The sequence below is a fragment of the Nuphar pumila genome, chromosome 17 (genome assembly GCF_984573655.1).
Source record: "Nuphar pumila chromosome 17, dmNupPumi1.hap1.1, whole genome shotgun sequence".
Taxonomy (NCBI): domain Eukaryota; kingdom Viridiplantae; phylum Streptophyta; class Magnoliopsida; order Nymphaeales; family Nymphaeaceae; genus Nuphar; species Nuphar pumila.
In genome coordinates, this window is record NC_143265.1 from 39,572,454 (window position 1) to 39,599,546 (window position 27,093).

The 27,093-nt window shown below is 37.7% G+C and overlaps 2 protein-coding genes across 3 annotated transcripts in view; one reads left to right on the top strand and one right to left on the bottom strand.

Moving 5' to 3' along the window:
• Window positions 1-23,857: 23,857 nt before the first annotated feature.
• On the bottom strand, window positions 23,858-25,399 carry LOC149811898 (Pentatricopeptide repeat (PPR) superfamily protein). Its single transcript, XM_089992944.1, has one exon. It carries the CDS (start codon window positions 25,397-25,399, stop codon window positions 23,858-23,860), a length of 1,542 nt encoding a protein of 513 aa, XP_089849070.1.
• An 809-nt stretch (window positions 25,400-26,208) lies between these two features.
• Window positions 26,209-27,093, top strand: part of LOC149811899 (uncharacterized) — a 35,949-nt gene continuing 35,064 nt past the window's right edge. Inside the window, exon 1 of one of the 2 annotated variants that reach the window (XM_089993158.1) lies at window positions 26,209-26,918. In XM_089993158.1, coding sequence (XP_089849284.1) covers window positions 26,262-26,918 — 657 coding nt within the window. In that variant the 5' untranslated portion in view covers window positions 26,209-26,261. The remainder of the gene's footprint in view (window positions 26,919-27,093) is intronic. The other variant, XM_089993157.1, reaches the window with a different exon arrangement.

Genomic DNA, 27,093 nt, shown 5'->3' on the forward strand with positions numbered 1-27,093 from the left:
TTCTAAGTAAGAGTCGTGATAATGAGAATTTGGAGAAGTATATGATAGCAAAGAAGGAAGCTAAAAAAAATTGTTCGTAACGCGAGGGCTAAGGTATATAAGGAGGTTTATGACAAGTTGGATACCAAAGAAGGCGAGAAGGATATTTATAGGCTTGCAAAGATGAGAGATAGGAAATCGAAGGATTTGGGTATGGTTAGATGTATCAAAGATGAAACGCAAAGGGTTTTAGTCAAAGATGAGGAGATTAAGGAGAGATGGAAAGATTATTTTGATAAGCTATTTAATGATAGTCATGCTCAAGATCTTGGAGACTTCTCCATTCCTTTTCATGAGATAAATCGTGACTTCATGCGCAAGATTCAAAAGAAAGAAATTGCAGAGGCTTTGAAGAAAATGAAGTCAAGAAGGGCAGTTGGCCCAGATGGTATACCTATCGAGGCTTGGAAATGCTTGGGAGAGAAAGGTTTAGAATGGTTGACAAATCTTTTTAACTTGATTTGGCGAACAAATAAGATGCCTAATGAGTGGAGGAAGAGTACTTTGGTGCCTTTATATAAGAATAAGGGTGATATACAAGATTGCACAAACTATCGTGGTATAAAACTCATGAGTCATACTATGAAACTTTGGGAGAGGGTGATTGAGTCTAGGTTGAGGAAGGTTGTCATGATATCGGAGAATCAATTTGGTTTTATGCCTGGAAGATCAACTATGGAAGCTATACATCTTCTTAGACAACTTATTGAAAGATATAGAGAGAGGAACAAAGATTTGCATATGGTTTTTATTGATTTAGAGAAGGCATACGATAGAGTACCTAGGGACGTTCTCTGGTGGACAATGATGAAGAAAGGTGTTTCTCTCAAGTACATTAGTATAATTAAAGATATGTATGAAGGAGTAGTAACCAATGTCCGCACTTGTGGAGGGGTGACAACCAATTTTCCGATAACGGTTGGGTTACATCAAGGATCTGCTTTAAGCCCTTTCCTATTTGCGATAGTGATGGATGAGCTTACGAGATCAATTCAAGAAAATGTACCGTGGTGTATGTTGTTTGCTGATGATATTGTTTTGATTGATGAGTCTAGAGCTGGGGTTAATGCTAAGTTAGAATTATGGAGACAGACATTGGAAGCTAGAGGTTTTAAGTTGAGTAAGAGTAAGACTGAATATATGGAATGTCGGTTTAGTAAGCAACGAAGTAGTGATGGGAGTGTAGTGAAGCTTGGTGAGCAAGATATACCGGTGAATGATTATTTCAAATATTTGGGATCCATCATTCAAAAGTATGGAGAAATTGATGGAGATGTAAATCATAGGATAAAGGTTGGGTGGATGAAATGGAAAAGTGCTACTGGAGTGCTGTGCGATCGTAGAATGCCATTGCGGTTGAAGGGAAAGTTTTATAGGACGACTATTAGACCCGCTTTACTATATGGTACGGAATGTTGGGCTGCCAAGAGACATCATATTCAAAAAATGAGTGTAGCTGAGATGCAGATGCTTAGATGGATGTGTGGAAATACAATAAAAGATAAGATTCGGAACGAAGAGATACGTAAGAAGGTAGGTGTTGCACCCATTGAGAATAAGATGCGAGAGAATCGTTTACGGTGGTTTGGACATATTCGGCGAAGGCCTAATGATGCTCCAGTTAGAAGGTTGGAGAAATGGGAAAATATATTAGTTAAAAGAGGTAGGGGTAGGCCTAGGAAGACTTGGATGGAGATGATAGGAAAGGATATGAATGCTTTGAACCTCACCGAGGACATGGCGTTGGATAGAAATGATTGGAGGAAAAGGACTCATGTGGAAGACCCAAAATGAATTTCTTTTTTGGTTCATATCGCTGACCCCAATTGTTTTGGGATGAAGGCGTAGTTGTTGTTGTTGTTGTTGTTTGTTATTTCTCGTTCCCTGAGGATTCGACCCGTACTCGCCACATTCGTGGAAAGTTGGTTTTTATTTATTTGGTTGTCAATTTTCCAAATCTTTTAGTGAAAAATATTTTTTAAAAGTACCATTGCAAAAGTATAACCACGATCTTTGAAACATACCATAATGCCCATTTCACGTGCTAAAGTGAATTATCAAGGTATGGCAGCCCGCAGGGTGCTACCACAATGGTTGGGAGGAGGGTCAACTGAGTCCCTCGCCTACGTAGCTCGTAGTGGGATAAGTTGGTGCCACATTACCAAATGGCTGCAACAAGGAAGGGAAGACCTCCACTTGGTCTAACCAACTGGTCTAAGTTCACCCACTCAACCAACGAAACCAAAACACCAAGAATCAAAAGCTACAAATCGGTTTGCATGCAAACCGATTTTCCTAAACCTAGCTGATCCTTCCTCTTTCTTTTTTATTTTGTTATTTCATATATATATATATATATATATATATATATATATTGTAATTCCCAAATACAGCCTATACCTACTGGCAGGCCTTAGGACTAAGCACGTCCACAAGGCAGTTGGGATGGCCTAAGGGTCGGTTTCCCTAATGCTGAAGGTTACACAAGTTCTTGCCGATTTTCGCGTAGGCGAAGCTCGAGCATTCATTGTGCAAGGGTATAAACTACTGCCCCTTGCTGGACAAGGTGGAGGGCAGGTACCTAGCTCAGGGCTAGGCCAGCAAACAGCCTGGTCTGGCCTAACATGCAGAGCCTAGACCCGCCGACTAGTGTGCTGAAAAGAAAACCATGCGGCTTGCGAGAGAGGTTTGTCCGAATCAAGGAGCTGGAGCACCCAACAACCGAAACAGACAACCACGAGATTGCTGCCACAACAGGGCTAACACACAACCTGGTCAGCTTGCTGACCGACTGGTCTGGGCTCACTTGCTCAACCCAAAAACGGGATCAACTAACCAGAAATAAAATAAATGAGACCTATACATTTCTGTTTTCTCCTCTTTGTTTTTTTCTTTTGTATCTTAAGAAAATCATCTGACATATGCTTCTTCATACACAGGCAGATCTGAGATTGAGCAACCCCAGGGTGCTGGGTTGCTCCAAAGTTCACCTGGGTTGCACCCAACTTTGTTACGACAATGAAGTCGTACATGATACTTCAAGTACAAGGTTTTGATGATGAACAAGTGAATCAACTGCATTTCAGCTAAGGCAATGAAGAAATGTGACAAACATTGAAGAATTTGATGAAGAATCTTTGAAGACTAGCGTGCAAATGTTAAATTCATTAAAAGTCTTAGATTCTTGTAAGAGCCTTACTTAGAGTGCATATTTCGGTTGCATTTCAGCTAAAAAGTCTTTAGAAAAACTTCTTTAAAGGAACCCTTCATGAAAATCTTTTTAGAAAACTCTTTTCTTAAATTTTAGTGTTTATTAGTCGACCAATAGACTCACCAGTCGACTAATCCTTTCGCACCAAATTTTCTAAACAAAATGTCATTTTTGTCAAATTAGTCGACCGAAGGTTTTATTAGTTGACTAGACAGAATGTCTGTTTTCTGAAATTTTAGCAGCAGTCGACTAATGACGTTATCAGTCGACTGGACAGAACATGTGTTTTCTGGAAATTTAGCAGCAGTCAACTAATGCTTTTATCAGTCGACCAGACAGAACTTGTGTTGTTTTCAGAAAATTTTAGCAGCAGTCCATTGAAAGGTTTTTCAGTCTACTGATGATATTATCAGTCGACTAACTTTTCTCTAGTCGACTAAGTTTCAAAACTTCAGTTTTTCAAACAGCTCGATTAACAGATCAGTCGACCGACGATAACTGTCAGTCTACTAATAGCTAATTATTAGTCGACTAACTATTGTTCTAGTCGACTAACTATTGTTCCAGTCGACTAATTTTGTCGTTTTTCCTGAAACTTTAAAAAGGTGTGTCTTTTCATTTTTCAAACATTTTGATCGTTCAAAATGGTCTGTTTTGACACCCTTTCATACCCTCAACGTATGAAATGTTTCAACTATAAATATGAGTGCATTTTACACTCAAAAGCACTGCAATTCAATCAATTTGAATTAATTACTCTTTGTTATTCACTCATATTCATTTTCTTACTCACGTGATATTTTTCACTTCAGTTTTTCACTCAAATTCCTTTGAGAGATAGTGAATTCGTGAGTAGAGTATTTCAACAACCTCAAAATCCAATTGCATCTCATTTGCATTCAAAAGAAGGTCTCATAGGTTGTATTGTAAGTTGTTACTTGTTTCAATTTTCTGTAAAAGGAAGGACTCCTTGGTTTAAAGGAGTTGTTTACTTTCAGTAGGTGTGTTACTGGAAGTGGGACCAGATTTGATCTGTGTATGATCTTGTAGTTACACAAGGTTGATAGTGGAAATCTCAATTGGGTTTTGCTTGGGGACTGGATGTAGGTCGGGAAAGACCGAACCAGGATAAATTATTGTGTTCTTTGTGTGTTTGCTTTATGAATTGCAAAATCCGTCAAAATTCCGCAGACGATTTATAAAAGCACTATTCACCCCCCCCCCCCCCTCTAGTGCTCATTGCCTCGATCTTACTGCACTTTCATTTGGTATCAGAGCAGGTTTGCTATTATTTTGATTTGACCATCATTTAACATGGCAACTACAACATCTTAGCACAAAGAAGGATGCTTTTCTGTTCGTCCTCCTCTCTTCGATGGAAAAAACTATGGATACTGGAAAGTGAGAATGACAATATTCTTACAATTCATGAATCTCTGTAAACATCCCAAATTTTCACTCAATTCTTGACATCGCCCTCAATCGGCACATTTCAGTTCTCCGGAAGCAATAAAGGGCAAAATGGTCATTTTCTTAGTTTAAACCTTGCAGAAAGTCCTAAATTTCATTCTTGAGCCTCAAAATTTCTATATTTAGGTTCAGAGACATCTTCAAATTGCAAAATTTCAAAATCCTTTCTCTGGACAAAAAGCTAAAATTTCCAAGTCCGAGCTCAGAGTGATATTTCATAGAACATGTCTTTGCATAGCATTGCATCATTTCACTGCACAGCATGTCATTTTGAGATCCAGAACTCCTGAGTTTCAAAATTGTCCATCCAGATTTGATTTTAAACTTTTTCAAATTGATTTTTAAAACCCTGGGTATTCAAAATTACCAAATTTTCCCATTTTACCCCAGGACTTTGAATTACAAAAATTTTCTCAAGAAAAACAATCTGGATATTTAGATATTGATTTTAAAGATTTTATCTCAAAACTTTTTGCAAAAAAGGATTTTAAATCTCTTTACAAATTTTGTTTTTACATTTATCCATATTTTTGCCCTGAAAACCAATTTTCCAAATTCTTGAAAAACAAATAATATTTTATCTTGTATTTTCAAATAAATGGAGCGGGACCCGCCTTTGAACTAGCATCATACTCAGATTCCCAGGTAAGTTTCTTACTTTCAAGCGGGACCCACCCAGAGATGGCACCAATTTTGTAAATTCCTCTTCTTTTTATTTTCTTATTTTTATTTTATTTTTTTATGTTATGTTCTAAAATAGTGGGCCCACACACTTGCGGCACTCCACTTGAAAATAAAAGATTTGCTAAAACAAAATAAAACTTTATTTTCAAAAAGAATTTTAAAAAATTGGCTGAGGTGGCATCTCCCATTTAATTTTATTCTTTTTATTTACTATTCATTTTTTTAAAAGAAACAGCCCCAAAACGGCGCCACAGCCAAACTTTCCAAAAAATATTCATTTTTACCTAAAACTTAGGTAAATGAACCCAAAATGGTTTTAAAAACCTAAGATTTCGTCCACCTCCAAAACGGCGGATTTTCAAAATTTCAGTTACAAAACTTTCAAACATTTTCAAAAAAAAGAAAATGTAACGGAACTAGAGAGTTAAGTTTTTTTTTAGAAGAGGGGGGCTGCGTTTTTTTTTTGAGGAGGCTGAAAATTCTTTAAAGAAAGGGGTTTTGAATGGAAAGGGGGGGGGGTCTTTTGTGCTGATCATAGGGGATTCACCAAGAGGGAAGGATTTTTTTTCTACAGCCAAAGGGGAGAGGCCGATTGAGGAGTTTTTTTTGGGTTTTGATTGCAAGGGATTCACAAAGGGGGTGGAGCTTTTCCCTTCTGGGCCAGCCATTTCCTCCATCTGGCGTTTTTCAAAGGTTGTCACACCTTCTTCAGCCCATCAGCCGGAAGAACCAGCTCCTTCCCATCTTCTTCAGTCCAGCAGAAGAACCAGCCACCAGTTTCGTCTCATCCCCTTCTTCTTTAGTCCATCAGCAAGAGACCCAGCTGTCTCAGCCCTACCTTCAGCCCAGCTGCAGGGAGTTCATCATCTGCAGGCTCAAGGGGTCCATCACTACAAGCTGCAAAGGGAGGTCTTCTTCTCAAACGTGAGGCTGTCCATCCCTCCTCACTTCAGCCCAGCCGCAGCTCCAGCCAGCGTTTGCTACATTTTCTTCAGCTCACCAGCAGGAAAGCCCAGCCCAGCCAACGTATCCATCTTTCCTTCAGCTTAGTAGCAAAAGTTACATCCAGCTGCTGTCATTCACCTTCAACCCCAGCAACAAAAGGTCCAGCCGTTGTCCATCTTCTTCAACCCACCTGCAAAAACTACATCCAGCGTGAAACACCTAGCAGCAGAAAACGCCCCTTTTTCTGCTGTACATAGCAACCATTGGGGTAAGAGATCCAACAGCATTTGGTTTTTATAGCAGGAAGCATTGGGAAGTGTTTTGGTTCCCAGCCATCTAATTTAAGCTTGGACTGGTCATAAGCATTTATTGTTTAAACTCTATACAAGTGACTGAATCTTTTCATTTCTGGATTTTGTTAAGTCTGGTAAGTGATTATGCGTAAATCTCAAATTTAATAATCTTGTTATTTGTCATTTAGTTACTGCCTGTTTAAATCTGAATTTGTGAAGCCTTCGTGTGTGCTTACTTGTTCAAAAATTCAATTTACAAAAGCACATACATTTCAAAATTTTAAGTTGTATTTTCAATGTATATATATATATATATATATATATATATATATATATATATATATATATATATATATATATATATATTCATTTATGTTCAAATCTGATTTTAGTGATTCAAATCTATTTGGTTTGCTTGTGTATTAAGACAGAAAAGTGTTTAATTCAGATTTAGTGTGAATCGTAATTGCTTCCCCATTCAAATCTGTCCCTTTTCTGCTGCAGGGGTGCAGACTTGATAAACAGTCACCTTCATGAACGGATATATCCATATCCGTTCATGATCTCTTGACCATCTTTTACAGACTTCGTTATTGATATATAGGTAAATTCCATACCCATTTTTGTTGAAATATATCTTGTAATTTGGGAAATACGGCTATGTAAAGTTACCTACAGAAACTGTGTATATCCATATTTTCTGATTTTACCCATTTTGTAGAATTTCCATTAATGCATATATTTTCTCATTTTATTTCTATATATATATGTATATCTAGGTATATCTACCTATATGTATACGTATATATGTATATATATATGTATATATATATATGTATATATATATATATATACATAGATATATACTTATATATATATATATATCCCTTAAGGTGTATTTATTATTGCATATATTTCTCTTTTCTCTTACTCTTGTAAATATATCATCATTTGATTTATGAGCTTGATGTTCAAATTCTTGTTTTATGAAGCTAGGGGCTGGAATATCATCATTTGATTTATGAGCTTGATGTTCAAATTCTTGTTTTATGAAGCTAGGGGCTGGAATATCATCATTTGATTTATGAGCTTGATGTTCAAAATTCTTGTTTTGTAAAGTTATGGCTGGAACTTCATCATTTGATGCTATAATTTCTGTTTTATGAAGCTATGGGCTGGAATATTATCATTTGATTTATGAGCTTGATGTTCAAAATTCTGTTTTATGAAGTTATGACTGGAACTTCATCATTTGATTTATGAGCTTGATATGCAAATTCCTGTTTTATGAAGTTATGTTGGAACACCATCACTCGGTTTATGAGATTTTGTCTAGCTTGCTGTTAAAATCCCTGTTTTATGAAGCTATGGTTGGAATATCACCCTTGGTTTTATGAGATTTTGCTTAGCTTAGTGCTAAATTCTTGTTTGCTATATTGTTATAATAGCACCCCATTTGCAGCACCAATTATACATATTGTTTCATCATTTTCCACGACATTCTCACCTTTTCACCAAGCTTTTCATATCAATTTCATGATATCCTTGAAATAGTCCATGATGCTTTCACAACCCATTTCCTGCACATATTCATTTTCTGCTGCAAGTGTGCAGTCTTGATATTTGGCCATATTCATGAACGGATATCTCTATATCCAATCGTGATCTCCCAACCATCTTTGGCGTGCTTCATTATGGATATATAGGGAAGCTCCATTCCCATTTTCATTTAAAATTACTTTGTAATTTGGGAAATATGAATGTGTAAAATTCCCTACAGAAACTGTATATACCTGTATTTCCTGGTTTTACCCATTATATGGAATTTCCATTAAACATGTATATTTTCTCATTATATGTATATATATATATATCTATGTATATGTATATCTATTATATATCTACGTATATGGATGCGTATATATGTATATATATGTCTATATATATATATACATGTATATATACTTATATATATATATATATATATCCCTTAATGTGTATTTGTTATTACATATATTTTTCTTTTCTCTTACTTTTGTAAATATACCTTCATTATCATATATCATTCATCATAAATTCAAGTATTTCTATATTTACTTGTATATCTTTGTTGTATATAGTATATATGTCCATTTCCTTGGTTCTTTTGTACTAACTCTCATTTTGCAGGAAAATCTAGAAGATGCAGATTCCTTGGCTCTATTTCAATTTTCTTTTACTTTATGTTATGCAATGTAACAATCCAATGTAAACCTTGGAATAAGATTTACTTTTACTGCTTAGATTAGGCCGCATCTCATATAGTTTGATTTCAGTAATATCCTGATTCTATGATGCATATATCTCAAATTTTCAAAATTCACCGTGGATGAACACGAATGGCAAGTGCACCAACTCTTAGCGAGTTGATGAACTCGGTGGAGTCCATATTTACGGCCCTAGTCGGAATATGGACGAGACCCAGATCCATCATCTCTCTACCAGTCACATTGAGCCTACACTCTTAGGCTATCTTGAAAATGCACCTCATATTTCTAATGTTTTCAAAATATTGTGAATTAACTCAAATAAACCCTGAATATATTCATGACCACAGTCAGAATATATGAAGGATTTACTTTGGCTTAATCCATATTTTTCCAATAAAATTTTCAGAAATCTTTTCAAAAGTGCATTCATTCATTCACATCATCTGCATCATTTGTTTTTCTCATGATTTTCTCAAAAGATTTTCACTTCATGGAATCGATTTTCTCAAGAAACTATGATGATATTCGGAGTTGGATTTCCCAAATCAAATGTTTTCCTGTGATTTTCCTTAAAAAGTTATTTCCTTAAGATTCTTTTCAAAAGGAATTTCTCATTTTCTCAAGAATCCAAGTTGATTTTCAGATATTGCAAAAAACCAGATTCTCAGGATTTCAATTTCTTAAGTTTTGAATTTCCTTCTTCAATGAATCTTTCCTATAAATTTTCCCTCATTTTCCTAAGAAAATTCTCAAAGTCTGAGTTTTCCCGATAAGTATTTTCCGTTTCAAAAAGTTCATCTTTTCTCAAGAATTCCTTCCATTTTCCCGAAATTATCATTTCTTCATAGTTTTCCAAGTTTTTATAACTTTCTCAAAATTTTCCCGAGATTATCATTTCTTCGTAGTTTTCCAAGTTTTATAACTTTCTCAAAATTTTCCTGAGATTCTTATTTCTTCATAGTTTTCCAAGTCTTTATAAATTTTCTCAAAATTTTCCTGAGATTCTCATTTTTCCAAGTCTTTATAAATTTTCTCAAAATTTTCCTGAGATTCTCATTTTTCCAAGTCTTTCTAAGCTTTCTCAAAATTTTCCTGAGATTCTCATTTTCTAAGTCTTTATAAACTTTCTCAAGATTTTCCCAAGATTCTCATCTAAACTTTCTCAAGATTTTCTTGAAATTCTCATCTCTTCAAGATTTTCTAAGTCTTTATAAACTTTTCTGAGATTTTTAAACCTTCTTCGCCTGAGTTTCCTGAGAGATTGATTTCCATCTTTTTCCTGAGAAATACTTTTCAACTTCAAATATTTTCTAAGTATACATCATATTTTCCAATTTACATTTTCCAAAATTCTCATAGCACATGCCAGAATTCTCTGTGCATTTAGGATAAAACACGATTTCGGTAATTTCACTAAGTCAAGCACAATTTTGGTCCTTGGTTCGATTACCCCTGTTAAAGGCGGCAGGAACGGTCGAACCTCGTACCGACAGGTCGAGCCCCATCCCATGGATTTTCCCGCAATTTTCAAAACGGAGGCGAGTATTTCAAAACAATTTTCAAAATCCGGTCAAGTTTGAATCGCGAAAGCGTTTCTCTCTCTCTTTCGCAAGTAAGGGAAGACGGAAAAAATTTTGCGACGATAACAATCTCGAAATTTGGAGAGTTGTTTCAGAAAAGTACCAAATGCCATCAACTGATTTCAGTCAATGGACTGATGAAGAAAAGACGACTGCTTCACTTAATGCCAAGGCGATGAATGCATTGTATTATACCGTTGATAAGGTAGAGTTTAATCGCATCTCTCAATGCTCTACAGCAAATGAAATCTGGCATACTCTTCTCGTGACTCACGAAAGTACGTCAAAGGTAAAGGAATCTAAAATCGCTTCTTTAGTTCATAAATTTGAATTGTTTAAAATGAAGCAAAATGAATCTATATCGGACATGGTAACAAGAATGACTGATATCACTAACACGCTGAAATCCCTTGGAAAAGAATATTCACAAGTGGATTTAGTCAGAAAAATTCTAAGGTGTTTAACTCCTGAATGGGAGAGAAAAACCACTGCTATTGAGGAAGCAAATGATTTAAACACTCACTTTTGAAGATTTGGTTGGTAACTTAATGACATATGAAGTTCAACTTCAAGACAGACAAGAAGAAGAACCCAAGAAGAAATCTCTTGCTTTTAAGGCTACTTCTGATTCTAAAAATTCAGAAGAAGATGAAGATATTGCCCTCATCACAAGGCAATTCAAAAGATTCATCAAAAAGGGAAGATTTCAAAGAAAGGTAAAGAAAGTGGATTCTTCCAATCCAAATGAAGTCAAGTGCTTTAACTGCAAAAAAGGCAGAACATATCAAGAAAGATTGTTCTCTTCTCAAATCAAGCCCAAGGACCAATTCAAGAAGAAAAAGGCATTTCAAGCATGTTGGGATGATAGTGACTCCTCTTTTGATGAAGAATCAAATAAAGAAGTCGCCAACATGTACTTTGTAGCACAAGAAGATTCGGTAAGTCAATTTGACTATGATGATTTATTAGAAGCATTCAATGATTTATATGCTAAATTTAAGAGTCTAAGTTCTAAAAATAAAGAGTTAAAAACTGAGAATTTAATTCTTGACTCTCAAAATAAAGTGTTACTTCAAGAGATAGAAGATCTCAAGAAGGAAAACTCTTGTCAAGCATTTGAGATAAAAGAAATTGGAATTTGAACCAATCTCTTACAAAAAAAAATAACTAGTCTAGAAGAAAAATCAAATGGTCTTCTTTCTATAGTGATCAAATTCACAAATGGTCAAGAAAATCTAGAGAAACTTCTTGGTTCTCAAAGATGCTCGGTTAATAAAATCGGATTGGGATATAGCTTCTTTGATACTCAAAATAGACCAAACTATGTGGTGAAGAATCAAAGACAATATTCTCAACCATTTGTTCATAGAACTAAATTTTTTAGTTCTAATAGAAATGCATCTAATCATGGAACTTATAATGCTTATAAGCCTAGACATGATTACTCTAGAAATGCTAAATCTTTTTATAGAAAGAATATTTATTATCAAAGGAAACCAAAATCCAAATGGATATGGGTTCCTAAGACTAACTCTCATGGACCCAAAAATAGAAAGGGGTCAAATGCTTTTTCTAATTTTGTTGTAGGTACACAAAATAAGGAGCAAATGGATATTGGACAGTGGTTGTTCCAAACATATGACTAGAAGGCCGGAGTTATTTTTCACCCTCCAAAATAAGGATGGAGGAACCGTCACCTTTGGTGACAATAACAAGGGAAAAGTAATAGGTATTGGTAATCCAAGATTTCCCTTGATAGAAAATGTTCTTTTAGTAGATGGTTTAATGCATAATTTATTATCTATTAGTCAATTATGTGATAAAGGTTTTCATGTTTCTTTTGAACATGATTTATGCTTAATTTTTTATTTTCAATCTAAAAAGATCATTTTTAAAGGTAAAAGAAGGAACAATGTGTATGAACTTTATCTAGATGAGTTACCCATTTTTAATGAAAAATGTCTTATTGTTTCAAATGAAATTCAATGGTTATGGCACAAGAGACTTGGACATGTTAACTTTAAAATTATTTTCAAGTTATCCAAGAATGATCTTGTAAGAGGCCTACCTAGAATACCATATAAGAAAGATCACTTATGTGATTCTTGCCAAAGGGGTAAACAAATCAAGACTTCTTTTAAAGCAAAAGATATAATTTCAACAAAACGTCCTCTTGAACTTTTACATTTAGATCTATTTGGACCATCTAGAATTCAAATTTTGAATGGTAGCAAGTATGCTTTTGTTATAGTAGATGATTATTCTCGATTTACATGAGTGATTTTTCTAAAAAGCAAAAATGATGCTTTTTCTGAATTTTCCAAACTTTGTAGAAGAATTACAAATGAAAAATCTACATCTATAATTAAAATTCGTAGTGATCATGGTGGTGTATTTGAAAACGAATCTTTTCTAAAGTTTTGTGATTTACATGGTATATATCTCACAACTTTGTTTTTCCTAGAGAGGCTCCACAAAATGGAGTTGTTGAAAGAAAGAATAGAACTTTGCAAGAATGTGCTAGAACCATGCTTCAAGATAAAAATTTACCAAAATACTTTTGGGCTGAAGCAATAAATACAGCATGTTATGTTTTAAACCGTATTCTTATTCGACCAATTTTACATAAAACATGTTTTGAATTGTATTATAATCGTATACCAAAGAAAATCATCTGAGTTATACATTTCTGTTTTCTCCTCTCTGTTTTTTTCTTTTGTATCTTAAGAAAATCATCTGACATATGCTTCTTCACACACAGGCAGATCTGAGATTGAGCAACCCCAGGGTGCTGGGTTGCTCCAAAGTTCACCTGGGTTGCACCCAACTTTGTTACGATAATGAAGTCGTACATGATACTTCAAGTACAAGGTTTTGATGATGAACAAGTGAATCAACTGCATTTCAGCTAAGGCAATGAAGAAATGTGACAAACATTGAAGAATTCGATGAAGAATCTTTGAAGACTAGCGTGCAAATGTTAAATTCATTAAAAGTCTTAGATTCTTGTAAGAGCCTTACTTAGAGTGCATATTTCGGTTGCATTTCAGCTAAAAAGTCTTTAGAAAAACTTTTTTAAAGGAACCCTTCATGAAAATCTTTTTAGAAAACTCTTTTCTTAAATTTTAGTGTTTATTAGTCGACCAATAGACTCACCAGTCGACTAATCCTTTCGCACCAAATTTTCTAAACAAAATGTCATTTTTGTCAAATTAGTCGACCGAAGGTTTTATTAGTTGACTAGACAGAATGTCTGTTTTCTGAAATTTTAGCAGCAGTCGACTAATGACGTTATCAGTCGACTAGACAGAACATGTGTTTTCTGGAAATTTAGCAGCAGTCAACTAATGTTTTTATCAGTCGACCAGACAGAACTTGTGTTGTTTTCAGAAAATTTTAGCAGCAGTCCATTGAAAGGTTTTTCAGTCTACTGATGATATTATCAGTCGAGTAACTTTTCTCTAGTCGACTAAGTTTCAAAACTTCAGTTTTTCAAACAGCTCGATTAACAGATCAGTCGACCGACGATAACTGTCAGTCTACTAATAGCTAATTATTAGTCGACTAACTATTGTTCTAGTCGACTAATTTTGTCGTTTTTCCTGAAACTTTAAAAATGTGTGTCTTTTCATTTTTCAAACATTTTGATCATTCAAAATGGACTGTTTTGACACCCTTTCATACCCTCAACGTATGAAATGTTTCAACTATAAATATAAGTGTATTTTACACTCAAAAGCACTGTAATTCAATCAATTTGAATCAATTACTCTTTGCTTTTCACTCATATTCATTTTTTTACTCACGTGATATTTTTCACTTCAGTTTTTCACTAAATTTTTTTTGAGAGATAGTGAATTCGTGAGTAGAGTATTTCAACAACCTCAAAAGCCAATTGCATCTCATTTGCATTCAAAAGAAGGGCTCATAGGTTGTATTGTAAGTTGTTACTTGTTTCAATTTTCTGTAAAAGGAAGGACTCCTTGGTTTAAAGGAGTTGTTTGCTTTCAGTAGGTGTGTTACTGGAAGTAGGACCTGATTTGGTCTGTGTATGATCTTGTAGTTACACAAGGTTGATAGTGGAAATCTCAAGCGGGTTTTGCTTGGTGACTGGATGTAGGTCGGGAAAGACCGAACCAGGATAAATTATTGTGTTCTTTGTGTGTTTGCTTTGTGAATTGCAAAATCTGTCAAAATTTTGCAGACAATTTATAAAAGCACTATTCACCCCCCCTCTAGTGCTCGTTGCCTCGATCCTACTGCACTTTCAAACTTGGCCTAGCCGAGTGAGCACACCAGACATGTGACAGTTGCTTAGTGGCTAAAGGGTGGTTTGGTTGGAAAAAGGGGATGCACAGGTTTGTTCCATGTGGACTCAGACCTGGGACAGGTAGGTCTGGTTCTAAGCAAACCCCAAGGTGTTGGGTTGCTCCAGAACTTCACCTAGGTTGCACCCAACTTGGCCCAGCCGAGTGGGTGCGCCTGCCATACGGCAGCCGCCCAGCGACTAGGTGAGATGCGACTGAGCAAAAAGAACGCCCAGGTCTGGTATGTGCTTCACAATGAGAAGAATGAGAATTGGGGTTGTTGACTGAGTCTGGCCCAGGGTGTGGCTGCAGCCACTCGGCCAAAGCCGACCCAACTTGTTGGGTGAGTGCTGTAACTTTCCCCGGCACAACAGACATGTGTGGATGCCCGGTTGGTAGGTGATATACTCGGGGTTGCTGTTATGGTAAAAGCAGAGCCCAGGGCTGATCTGCCAGGAAAATGGTTGCCATCTCACAATAGATCGACACGAACGAGGGTGGTTCCCTGATGAGACTGGCCAGAGGCCGAAAACAGGGGCTGGCCTAGCTACATGGGTTTGTACCATGCCTACCGTGAAAAGCTTTGCAAAATATTTTTCCAAGGAAGGAAAATGCATACCACCATGCGTTTACAGCAAGAAGAAAGGAAAAATGGAAAGCATGGTGTATACGTGCGTGAACATGGCTGTGTGCATAATATCAAGCAGAAAGCAAGACACTTATTGAACCAACTAAATCTGCCCATTCCCATGCATTCCATAAAATGCAAGAAGAGGAGTGCGACTTCATGCTACAGTCCAGAATTTTTTTCAAAAACAAATGGAAGCCGTGGAAAAACTCACCTTGTCTTCAAGGAAAGAAGAACACCAAAATCGGTTGGGAGGGTGAGAGGGAGAGAGAGATGAGAGGGAGAAAGAAAATTCACCCTTTTCTTTCTCTCTCTTTCCTCTCAAATGCTTAAGTAGGTAGGGTTTAGTTAATGGACGGTCCAGATTGATTCTTAAAAAAAGAATGGCTGGGATGTGTTTCACATCCACCCATGCAATGGCATATTTGAAATACCTCAAGTATGCCTCCCACGCCCCCTATAGGATTCTCCTATTTGAAATCCTTCAAAAGTTTTTCGAAAATGCCATTGACTGAAGTCCCTTATGTCCTTCTTGGTTTTGAAATCTTTCAAAAGGTGTCCCAGAGTTGTTGCCTCCTGTGACCAATAGGCTTTTATCCTTTTTAAGAACTTGAGTTTCTTTCAAAAATACCATGGGGTTGTCCCTATGGCCAATGAGCTCCTTGCTCCTTTATAAAACTTTATAGTAATTACAACTAGGCCACCGCCCAACTGGTCAAACACGCCCAACTAGGGTCTTGGTCCGAGCTCTCCGAGTCGAGCCCAATCAAACCCCTAAAAAAATGATTCTTGTTGTATTTAAATTTACACTAGGGTTACATTATAATTTTTTTTTAAAATGATTTGTCCAAACTCCAGTAAGACTTAAGAATTTCTTAAACCTCAATTCATTGTCAAATCATGAAAAATGATGAGGTTTAATCATTTAAATCTCATTGGTGAAATTCAATTAATTTTATGTATTTGAATCAAAACTTAGGGGTATTATTATGAGGTATATATATGTCTATACATCCGAACATATTATACATATGTGTATATGTACATACATCTACGTATACATAGATCTATATAAGCATATTTTGAAATTCCACCATGTATTGAATTTTTCTCAGAAAATTCATGGGTCTTACATCTTACCCTTCTTAAAAGGAATTTCATCCGTGAAATCACAAACATCAAACAACAAAAAGGTCAGGATTGTTTTCCCTCATACTCGCTTCAGGCTCCCATGTGCATTCTTCGATGCCATGGTGTTGCCAGCGCACTTTGACCAACAAAATGGTCTTGGTACGCAAATCTTGATCTCGATGATCAATGATCTCGACAGGATTCTCGCTAATGGCCAAGTCTTCTCCTTTGATGGAGCCTAATCAGCATAAACTAAATCTCCAGTAGACTTCTTTGGACAAAACTTGGCGATATGCCTTAGCTGCTCACACTTCAAACACTTGCCATCGTAGAGAGAGCAAACTCTGAAAGGATGATCTTCATTGCATCGTCGACACATTCACTGGACATTTGGTTGTTGTGATTGCCTTTATTGCTGGCGATCCTGGTTGTCTTTCTGACACTTTTGCTTTTTGGTAGGTGGCGTGAACTCCTTCCTGCTAGGATTTTTTTCACTAGTACTCACATGAATCTTGGTATGTAGCCCGAGTTTATTCCGCTGGTTCTTCTTCTCCTCAATCCAGTCTTCTTCCAACAGTGTTGCTACTTCGATGGCCTCATCGAGTGATTTTGGCCCTTGAGTGAACACTTTGGTTTTTAGAGTTGGCTTCAACCCACGAGTGAACTTCATTGCTCGATCCTTTTCCATGACGTATACATTTGGGGAATATCACTCCAGACAACGAAACTTAGTGATGTAGTCAGACAGGGTCGTTGCTCCCTGTCGTAGGTCTAGAAATTCTTGCATCTTCTTACTTTGTTCATGATTAGAAAAATATGCATAGTTAAAAATCTCTATAAACTCATCTCACGTAACATTCCCGCCTTGGAATTTAACTGTAGAGATCGTGTCCCACCACTTCTCAGCGTGGTCCTTCAAACGATAGGTACCGAAGTTCACTTTTTGCTCCTCTGGGACATTTAGAACGCAAAAAATGTGTTCTATCTCACGTATCCATGTCTCAGCAACTTCAGAGACCATCTTACCCTTAAAAGCGAAAGGATCCATTTCCATAAAGCGCTTGTAGGTGATTGTACCTATGTTTTGCCTATCTTGGGCTACCTGTTGGAGGTTCACACCCATCTATTGCATCGCAACCACCTGTTGTTGCACAACTTCAACAAGGTTGTTCACAGTGTCAATGATATTGTTGCACCAGGCCGCCCATGTCATCTATCAGGACAGAAATATAATAATAGTTAATCAGTAGGTTTCACAATCATTTTCGCTAAGTAATATGCCTAGCAATCTTACAAAAGTCTCGAGTGCACAACGCACAATTCAAGCAGTGCCACATCATAATTTAATTGTGTAATATCTCAATCTATATATATGTATTCTTCAAACATCCTTAAGCGATACCACATAAGGCCGCTATCGTCAGAAAAATCACTATTCTAAATGTCCAACATTAGAGAATTGCTACTCTAACACACCATCCGAAGAATCATCACTCTCGCATCATCATTTAGAGAATCATCACCCTAATGACATTGTTAGAGAATCACCACTCTGACGGCATTGTTGAGGAATCACCACTTCAACAACTTCATTAGAGACTCACCACTCTAATGACATCGTTAGAGAATCACCACCCTAACGACATCATTGAAGAATCATCACTTCAACAACATCATTAGGGAACCACTACCCCCATGACATCGTTAGAGATCCACCACCCTAACGGCATTGCTGAAGAATCACCACCCCAACAACATCATTAGAGAATCACCACCCTAATGGAATCGTTGAAGAGTCACCACTTCATTAGAGAATCACCACTCTAATGGCATCGTCATAAAGTCACCACTCTAACGACAACGTTGAAGAATCACTACTTCAATAACCTTCATTAGAGAATCACTACTCTAATGGCATCATCAGAGAATCACCACTCTAACGGCATCATCAGATAATCATCACTTCAACAACCTTCATTAGAGATTGATCACTCTAATGGCATCGTTAGAGAATCATCACTCTAACGGCGTCATCAGAGAATCACCACTCTAACAGCATCATTGAAGAATTACTATTTCAACAACCTTCATTAGAGAATCACCACTCTAATGACATCATTAGAGAATCACCACTCTAATGATATTGTCAAAGAATCACCACTCTAATGGCATCGTTGAAGAATTACTACTTCAACAACCTTCATTAGAGAATCACCACTCTAATGGTATCGTTAGAGAATCATCATCCTAACAATATCGTCAAAGAATCACCACTCTAACAACATCAATGAAGAATTAGTACTTCAAAAACCTTCATTAGAGAATCACCACTCTAACAACATTGCTGGCATCACCAAGAATCACCATCCGATCTAATCTCATCACACCACGATCCCCTTCGACTGTGGCTGGGAACAAGAACTTCCATAACACTTTCTTAAAAACAATGCCACCATGAAGTTTGGCATTATGTTGTCTCCGTCTACGACCCTCTCAGGTGTCGACTGCCATCAGGGGCAACTCACAAACAATTTGCTAAGCGCATAACTGTATTTATGTTCTCATCACCAAGAACAACTGGGGATCTATAGTATCCTCCAACGGGAAATTCAAAGGTTCAATTGGCACAAACAAGGCTTTAGCCTTCTGTCTGAAAGATCATATCCGAAAATATACCCTTCATCAAGGATATGGTTACAAACATATCCAACGTAGTTGGAGAACAACAGGAAACACTAACTTAGAGTCTCATTAGATGACTCTTATCAAAACAACATCATCTTCAATACGATTGGTGTAATAGTTTCGATCATCATTACGATTCATCCATCGTCTCCACTTCGGTAATATGGAACGAGGAGGTGAAGCTGTTGTGTACTAAGGAGAAATCGGTGAAATATGCAAATAGTCTCTGGGTTTAGATCAAGAACTTCAACTCTCACAGAAGTTGGCAGGGACTAGCTCAAGAAAATCACATCCTCAAGCGTAGCAGCATTACCTTTCCAGAACTCTACACCAAAATTCAACTCGCAATCAATCCCTAAGTGTCTTCTCAGGCCACAATAGGTGCATAAACTCAATTCACGGGGACAGATTCGCCCCACATGTTCTATCTTAAATCTTGCACAAGGAGGTGCTCAATTAGCAAATACTTGCACACCTCTCTTGATAGTATGAACCCCTTGGTTCAGGCTCTTGGTGGCTTGAGCCAAACCATGTAAGGCTTTAAGCATCAGGTTGTGCCTCACATTCGACGACAACCGATAAAACACACATATTCATCTAATCATGCAGGAGAAAGCAAATAAAGCAACAAACAACACAATCTACTGAGTCAGGTATACTTACAGTGTGATGGTCGATGCGTGCAGAGTCTTAAACCACACTTCTAAAACACTGCTCTGATACCAAGATCTCTAATGCCCCAAAATCCCAACTTGTTTTTCCCTTACGGTTTTTCGCTTGCTCAATGTTTTCAAAACAAGAATTTTACTTTAAAAATCTAAGGATTTTCCAAGTTGGGATTTTGCCATTGACTAAAGTCCCTTATGCCCTTCTTGGTTTTAAAATCTTTCAAAAGCTATCACAGGGTTGCCGCCCCCTGTGACCAATAGGCTTTTATCCTTTTTGAGAACTTGAGTTTCTTTCAAAAATGCCATGGGGCTGCCGCCCCTATGGCCAATGAGCTCCTTGCTCCTTTATAAAACTTTATAGTAATTACAACTGGCCACCGCCCAACTGGTCAAACCCCCTAGCTAGTCAAATACACCCAGCTAGGGTATTGGTCTGAGCTCTCCGAGTCGAGCCCATCCAAACCCCTAAAAAAACTAATTATTGTTGTATTAGAATTTACTCTAGAGTTATATTATATATTTTTTTTAAAATGATTTGTCCAAACTCCAGTAAGACTTAGGAATTTCTTAAACCTCAATTCATTGTCAAATCGTGAAAAATGATAAGGTTTAATCATTTAAAATCTCATTGGTGAAATTCAATTAATTTTATGTATTTGAATTAAAACTTAGGGGTATATATATATATATATATATATATATATATATATATATATATATATATATATATATATATATATATATACATGCGAACATATTACACATACGTGTATATGTATATACATATACGTATACATAGATCTATGTAAGCATATTTTGAAATTCCACAATGTATTGAATTTTTCTCAAAAAATTCATGGGCCTTACATAGCACCATTCTCATTGACAAAAACAGGCCCATCAAAGAACTCAACAAACTCGAGAACATCTTCAGGTCTTTTGAAATCAATATAAGCTCGAGCATACTGCATGTTCTTATGGCTGGATTTGTTGGGGTAGAAGGTGGCCCATTTGTAGCTGTCAAAAAAGTGGAAGTCGACCTGCTCCATCAGAAGGGCCTATGAGATCGATGGTGGAAAGTGCCTTAGCACTGCCTTAGTGTGATCCAGAGGATCCTTCATGTGCGCACCACGAAAACCTCAAACAAATGCGGGGGGGGGGGGGGGAGGGTATTGAATAATCGCAACCTGGGGAGGCAAGTTTTCCATGGACTTCATATCTTGGGGAATTACCGAGTGCGATGATTGGGATGGGCAAATCACAGGCGGAGATTGATTGGGAGGAGAAGGAGCGTTTGCAAGTGGTCAATATGGGGTTTAATCCATAGACAAGGGGGCGACCTATATGTATAAGACATCAAAGCAAAGGAGGGCATCGAGGAGGTTGTTAAAATGTGGAGGTGATGATGGACTCGAGCTGTGCCATCAGTATCTTGAATCTCGAGAGCAGGATGCTCTCGTGAACACTCACCTACAACCTCACCATGGAGACAATGGCAGAACCAATCGACCTAAAGAGAGAGAGAGAGAATGGGGGTTGGCTAGGAGTAAAGAAAGAAGAGAGAGAGAGGCGTTCGTGAACTTAGGGGAAGAAGAGAGGAATAGAAAACTAAAAAAAAAAGTGGGGAGGGTCGGGTGCCCTAGTGGGCCCCACCTGACCTCAAATATGCCCCCCTAGAGCATCAAAAATAAATTGAGTCCAAATTGGATCGGGTTTGAAACCAAAATGATAAAAACCCCAAATTCGATTTTGGAAAAAAATAAACTAACTCTAAAACAATTAATACAAGTTATTATTATTATATGTTTTTTATATGATATTGTCTAAACATTCAAATTAGACTTAAATGTGATTTTATGTATTTATTTAAAAGCCATAAAACCTAATTTGGGTCGATCTGTTTAGATTTGAACCCACTTGTAAAACAAATTCTACTAAAATCATAATTTTATTTTTAAAACTTCAAAATATATTTAGGACTTATAAAATCCTTCAAAGATATTTATTTTAACAGAAAGCATTTTGATGAAATAAAAATAGCTATTTGGTTCAAGTGCAAAGTTCTTTAAAAGAATTTCTTTTGAGACCACCAAAATGCATCTAGTTAAGTTCAAAACACTTTGAAAACACCTTGATGAGTTATGACTCACTAAAATAAATAAATTTCATAATAATTAAAGTATTTTAATAGTATTTTGTCTAAAATAATTTCAAAATACCAATTTTACCCTTATTAACCCGAAATGAGTAACTGAGCATGTAGATTACCAATAATTGAAAAATAAAAAGTAGAAACACATTTCTAACTCAAGGATAAAGTTTAATTTCTTTATTTATTAATAATTTCAAAAATTACAGGTTTTACAGAGTGACTAGAATCACACGAGAGAGAGAGAGAGAGAGAGAGAGAGAGAGAGAGAGAGAGAGAGAGAGAGCAACTCATTTATTTGATTTTTTCATTCATTCAAAAAGAAAATATACAGCCTATATAGAGGCTCAAGAGGTCTATTTACACATCTCCACAAGTTACAAGGTTGAAAGTAAATGACAATCTAAACTACGGTAAAACCTACTAAGACTCGTTCTAATTCTAGATAACACTTCATATAATCAATCCTATTAATAGATAACACCTACTAGACTTAGATATCACCTTCTTGGCTTAGCTAAAATTAGCCAAATCTCTTTTTACTTTTAGGGCCTTTATAAACCAGCCCACATGTTTTTTCATTGTGGGCCCCATAGGCTTCTTTGCTTAAACCAAGAGGGCTGCCCTACCTGTGGGTCTCACTTGAGATTTCAATGCCCTGATGAGGTGGCACCCTTGGAGTGGGTCTCACTTGGCCTACTTGGTGCCTCTGATGATGAGGCATCCTGGTGAAGCATCCCCCCTCTAATGATGAGGTATGTCCCTTGGAGTGGCTTGGGGAAGCTAAGAACGCCGGAGACTCGGATTCAATCTACTAGATTAAGGTGAGCCTTTGCAGCAGCCTTAGTCCACCGAAGTGAGTCAGACCACAAGGGACCAACACACCTAAACATGAAAGAGACTAGCCCTAAAGAGAGAGATGAGTCAGGTGGTAAGGACTTGTTAGAAGATATATATATATATACAGAGAGAGAGAGAGAGAGAGAGAGAGAGAGAGAGAGAGAGAGAGAGAGAGAGGAACAATTCTGATTCTGATTTTATAATATTCTAAGACTAATACAAGGGCCTCTATATATAGGCCAAGAAAGCTTTGTAAAACCTACACCAATAAACACATTAATTGGAGAAGACCTAATTCTAGTTAGAACCTTGAGAACCCTTAGATACACCTACTTGGACCATACCCAAAAATAGGTCTCTCACTTGGACTAGCCTTGACTACTTTTAGAGAGACCTTTTAAGAGGGCTGCACCACTTCAATAGGGCTTTAAGGCTGGTTGGGGCGCCAAGGATGTGGGCCCCACTAAGCTCCTATGGCTATTTCGGGAGGAGGCATCTCCCAGCTGGGTCCCACTTGAGTCAACTTCCTTTTTAAGAGGAAGGGTGCCCTAGGATTGGGTCCCACTTGTCTTTCAATGCGGAGCTGATGAGGTGGCGCCTTGGGAAAATTCAATTACTTGGAGCTTGAAGCTTGGATCTGCTGCCAGACCAGGATCTGCATGAGTACTTGGACCACTGGATTCGGATCTGGGTCTTCCTCAACTAGATCCACATCAATATTCTCCTCACTTGTCCCTTCTCAATGCATGAGAACACGTTGAGATCTATCACTAGAGGATTCCTTACTGTCTTCAAGGTAGTATGAGAGTTCCTCCGCTTTATTCTTCTCTTCCATCATGGCCCCATCTGAAATTTCGAACTGATCAATGCTATTTTCTGCATTCATCGTCTTGTTACTACTACGAAGTCAAATAATGTCTAATCCTCCTTTAAGAGCCTCGTTTCGTCAGAGAAATGAAAAAGAAAATAGTATTTGGACTAGCAAATTTCATCTTCTAAATGGCATCTTAGAGCGTTCAGCACTTCCTGAATTCTTTTACAGCTTGGATGGGAATCATCACCAGAGATGAATGTGTGAAGCCTCCCTTCAACTTCAACTGTACTAACACCTGCCATCTTCTTAAATCCTCCATCTTTCATAGCTCGTCGCATACCCGCCACTTCCTCCCACATGCCAGCTTCTGCATATATATTAGAAGCAATAATATAGTTCCCGCATCTGTCAGGCTCCAACTCAAGAAGCTCCTTTGTTACTTTCTCACCAACTTTGACATTGCCATGAATGCAGCAAGCACCGAGCAGAGTTCTCCAAACAACTGCATCTGGCTCCACAGGCATATTTTTAATGAAACCATACGCATCCTCCAGCCGTCCACATCGGCCAAACAAATGAATGATGACACTATAGTGCATCATTGTAGGCTCAATTCCATGCTCATTTCTCATCAAATCAAAGTACTGACATCCTTCTTTTACAAACCCAGAATGGCTGCATGCACATAGAACACCAAGAAATGTCACATAATTGGGTTTAACAAGACTCAGTTTCATTTCATGGAAAAGCCGGAGAGCATCCTCAGCTATACCATTCATTGCCAAGCCTAGAATCATCGCGCTCCAAGTCCATACATTTTTCTCACTCATCCTAACAAACACTTTCCTAGCAATCTCAATGGCACCGCATTTAGCATACATGCCAACTAATGAAGTACCAAGATGGACATTCACCACAAGCCCTCTTTCTTCGATGTAGCAATGAACCAACTTTCCCATACTAAGGCTTCCCGATTCGGCACAAGCAGAAAGCAAGATGACCATGGTTGTCTCATCTGGTTCAACGTCAGAATACCTCATTCGTGCAAAAAGCCTGATTCCCTTTTCAAAATACCCATTCCTAATGAAACCATGAATCATGGCGTTCCAAGAAACTAGCGTTTTCAAAGAAATATCATCAAACACTTGGGCGGCATCAGCGATCTCAGAGCAGGATGAGTAGAAATAAATTAAAGCATTCCGAATGTAGATATCGGAATTGAAGATGGTCTTTGCCAATTGGGCATGAATCTGCTTACCGACTAGTGTTGCACGGAGATGCGCAGATGCTTTGAAAAGGAAAGGGAAGGTCAGGTTGTTCGGTTTTTGGCCATGACAGAGCATCCGGGAGTAGACCTGGATGGATTGATTTGGTGTGTCACTTTGAGAGAAGCCTCTGATAATGCAATTCCATGAACATGGTTTGGGATCGCTCATCTGATCGAGAAGGAGAAGAGCATAACTGAGATCCCCAGAGGGTGACAATGAGCAGAACCTCACCAACTCCTGGAGCACAAACCCTTGTGGGTCCTGGTGCAGTCCGCAGACTATGATGTGGGCCTGAATCTGCTTGAGCTGCTTCACGCAAGCACACCCTTTGAGAAGAGAGAGGCACCGCTGCTTTTCTGAAATGCTATTGCCTCCTCTTGAATGGTAATTTGAAATCATGAAACTAGCCGTTATGCATGCATGCAACCGTCGAGCCATATGTTGCAGCAACACACCCGTGGGAAGGTGGGACTTGTCCGGATGGATGAGCAAGGTGGTATATGAACATGATGAATCTTGGGAAGCCGATTTGCACCTACAACTTTCGTGGTAAGGTATAGTTAGATCCCCAGTCAAAACCAAGGCGGTCCTATTATGACGATTCTTGGCATGCCAAGGATAGAACAGTTATGGGACTCGAAACCAACAGTTTGAGACATTGACTCAGTGGCTCAGGGTTGGCCACGAACAACATGTCCATTGACTCAGTTTGAGACCCTCTGTCTAGGGAACTACATGAAGGCTAACGCAACTTTGCAGCTCAACACGATCTGAAAGCTATTGTATCTACCACAGGATCAAATTATTACAGAAACACGCAGAGAAACCAAACCATATTTTAAAAAAAATTCTTAGATTTTCACATTTTCTATGATTTTTCAAAATTTTTGTCATTCTTTATGAATTACTATAGAGTTTGGTAAAATTTTAGAAGCTTTTGAAATTTCAAAGTTTTCAAACTTTCTTGAATTCCTAATTTTTTGAGAATTTTTACGAGTCTCGCTCAAAATCTTGGCTAGAGTCAGAGGCCTCAGCAAAAAGTCATGCTCGAGTATCTCTAGAATTTATGAAAATTTTATGGATTTTCTTGAATTATTTATGAATGTTGAAAGTTTTATCAAATTTTTATTGATCTTTGTGAATTTTGTATTTTGTAAATTTCTGGAAAACTTTTGAAAATTTCCATGAGATTTTCCGGAATTACGAAAGCACCCTCACTGCGCACGCTATAAAATACCATGGGAGGGAGGGTTTTATGAGGGAAACCGTTTAGGGTTTAGCGCCTCTCTCTTGATCAATCATGGCGGCCGAAAGGGAGGGCTCCCCGAACGGATTGGCTTCTGCATCGTCGAGTCGCGAGGAGGACGCCCAACCGTCTCTGGAGTCTCCGTCTCACGATATGGAGATCGAGGCCCCCGATCTCCCTCAAGACCCTCACGTTCCCGACTCCGAGTCGCTCGAGACGTCGAAGAGAGAGAGGGAGGAGGAGGATGCCTCTGCCAATGGGGGCTCGAAGAGAACTAAGGTTGAGGACTCGGTGGAGGAGGATAGGCTCAAGAATATGACGGAAGGAGGAGGAGAAGGAGAAGCAGAAGGAGGACAAGGAGAAGTGGAAGGTGGACAAGAAGCAAAAGAAGTGGAAGGGGGACAAGGATACGTGAAAGAGGCAAAAGAAGAGGGAGAAGGAGAAAGAGAAGTAGAAAGAGAAGAGGAAAGAGGACAAGGAGACACGGAGGGAGCAAAAGAAGATGAAGGAGGAGAAGGAGAAGAAGAAGATGAAGGAGCACAAGAAGAGGAAGTGGAAAATCAGAAGGAAGAAATGACGAAAGAGGATGGGAAGGCAGCGCAAACTGGTCCAGTTAAGCTCGGGCCCAAGACATTTGATACTTCATTGGAAATGTTCGACTACTTCTACAAGTTCCTTCATTTTTGGCCTCCAAACGTGGATATCAATAAGGTAATTCCTTTTTCTTTCTTTTCTCCGGATCTGGATTTATTTGGTTTAATTTGCTGTATTGATGTTATTGTTTCTTTATTCATCATCCTAATGTTCCTATTAGTACTTTCTAAGTTTGTGTAAAGTTCTATTGTTGTATCGAATCATTTTGTTTTTGAAGATTGGCCTTCATGAA

What these genes read in the sequence shown, in the direction of transcription:
- LOC149811898 (XM_089992944.1), bottom strand. Translation starts at nt 25,399, where the DNA reads ATGGCTCGACGGTTGCATGCATGCATAACGGCTAGTTTCATGATTTCA.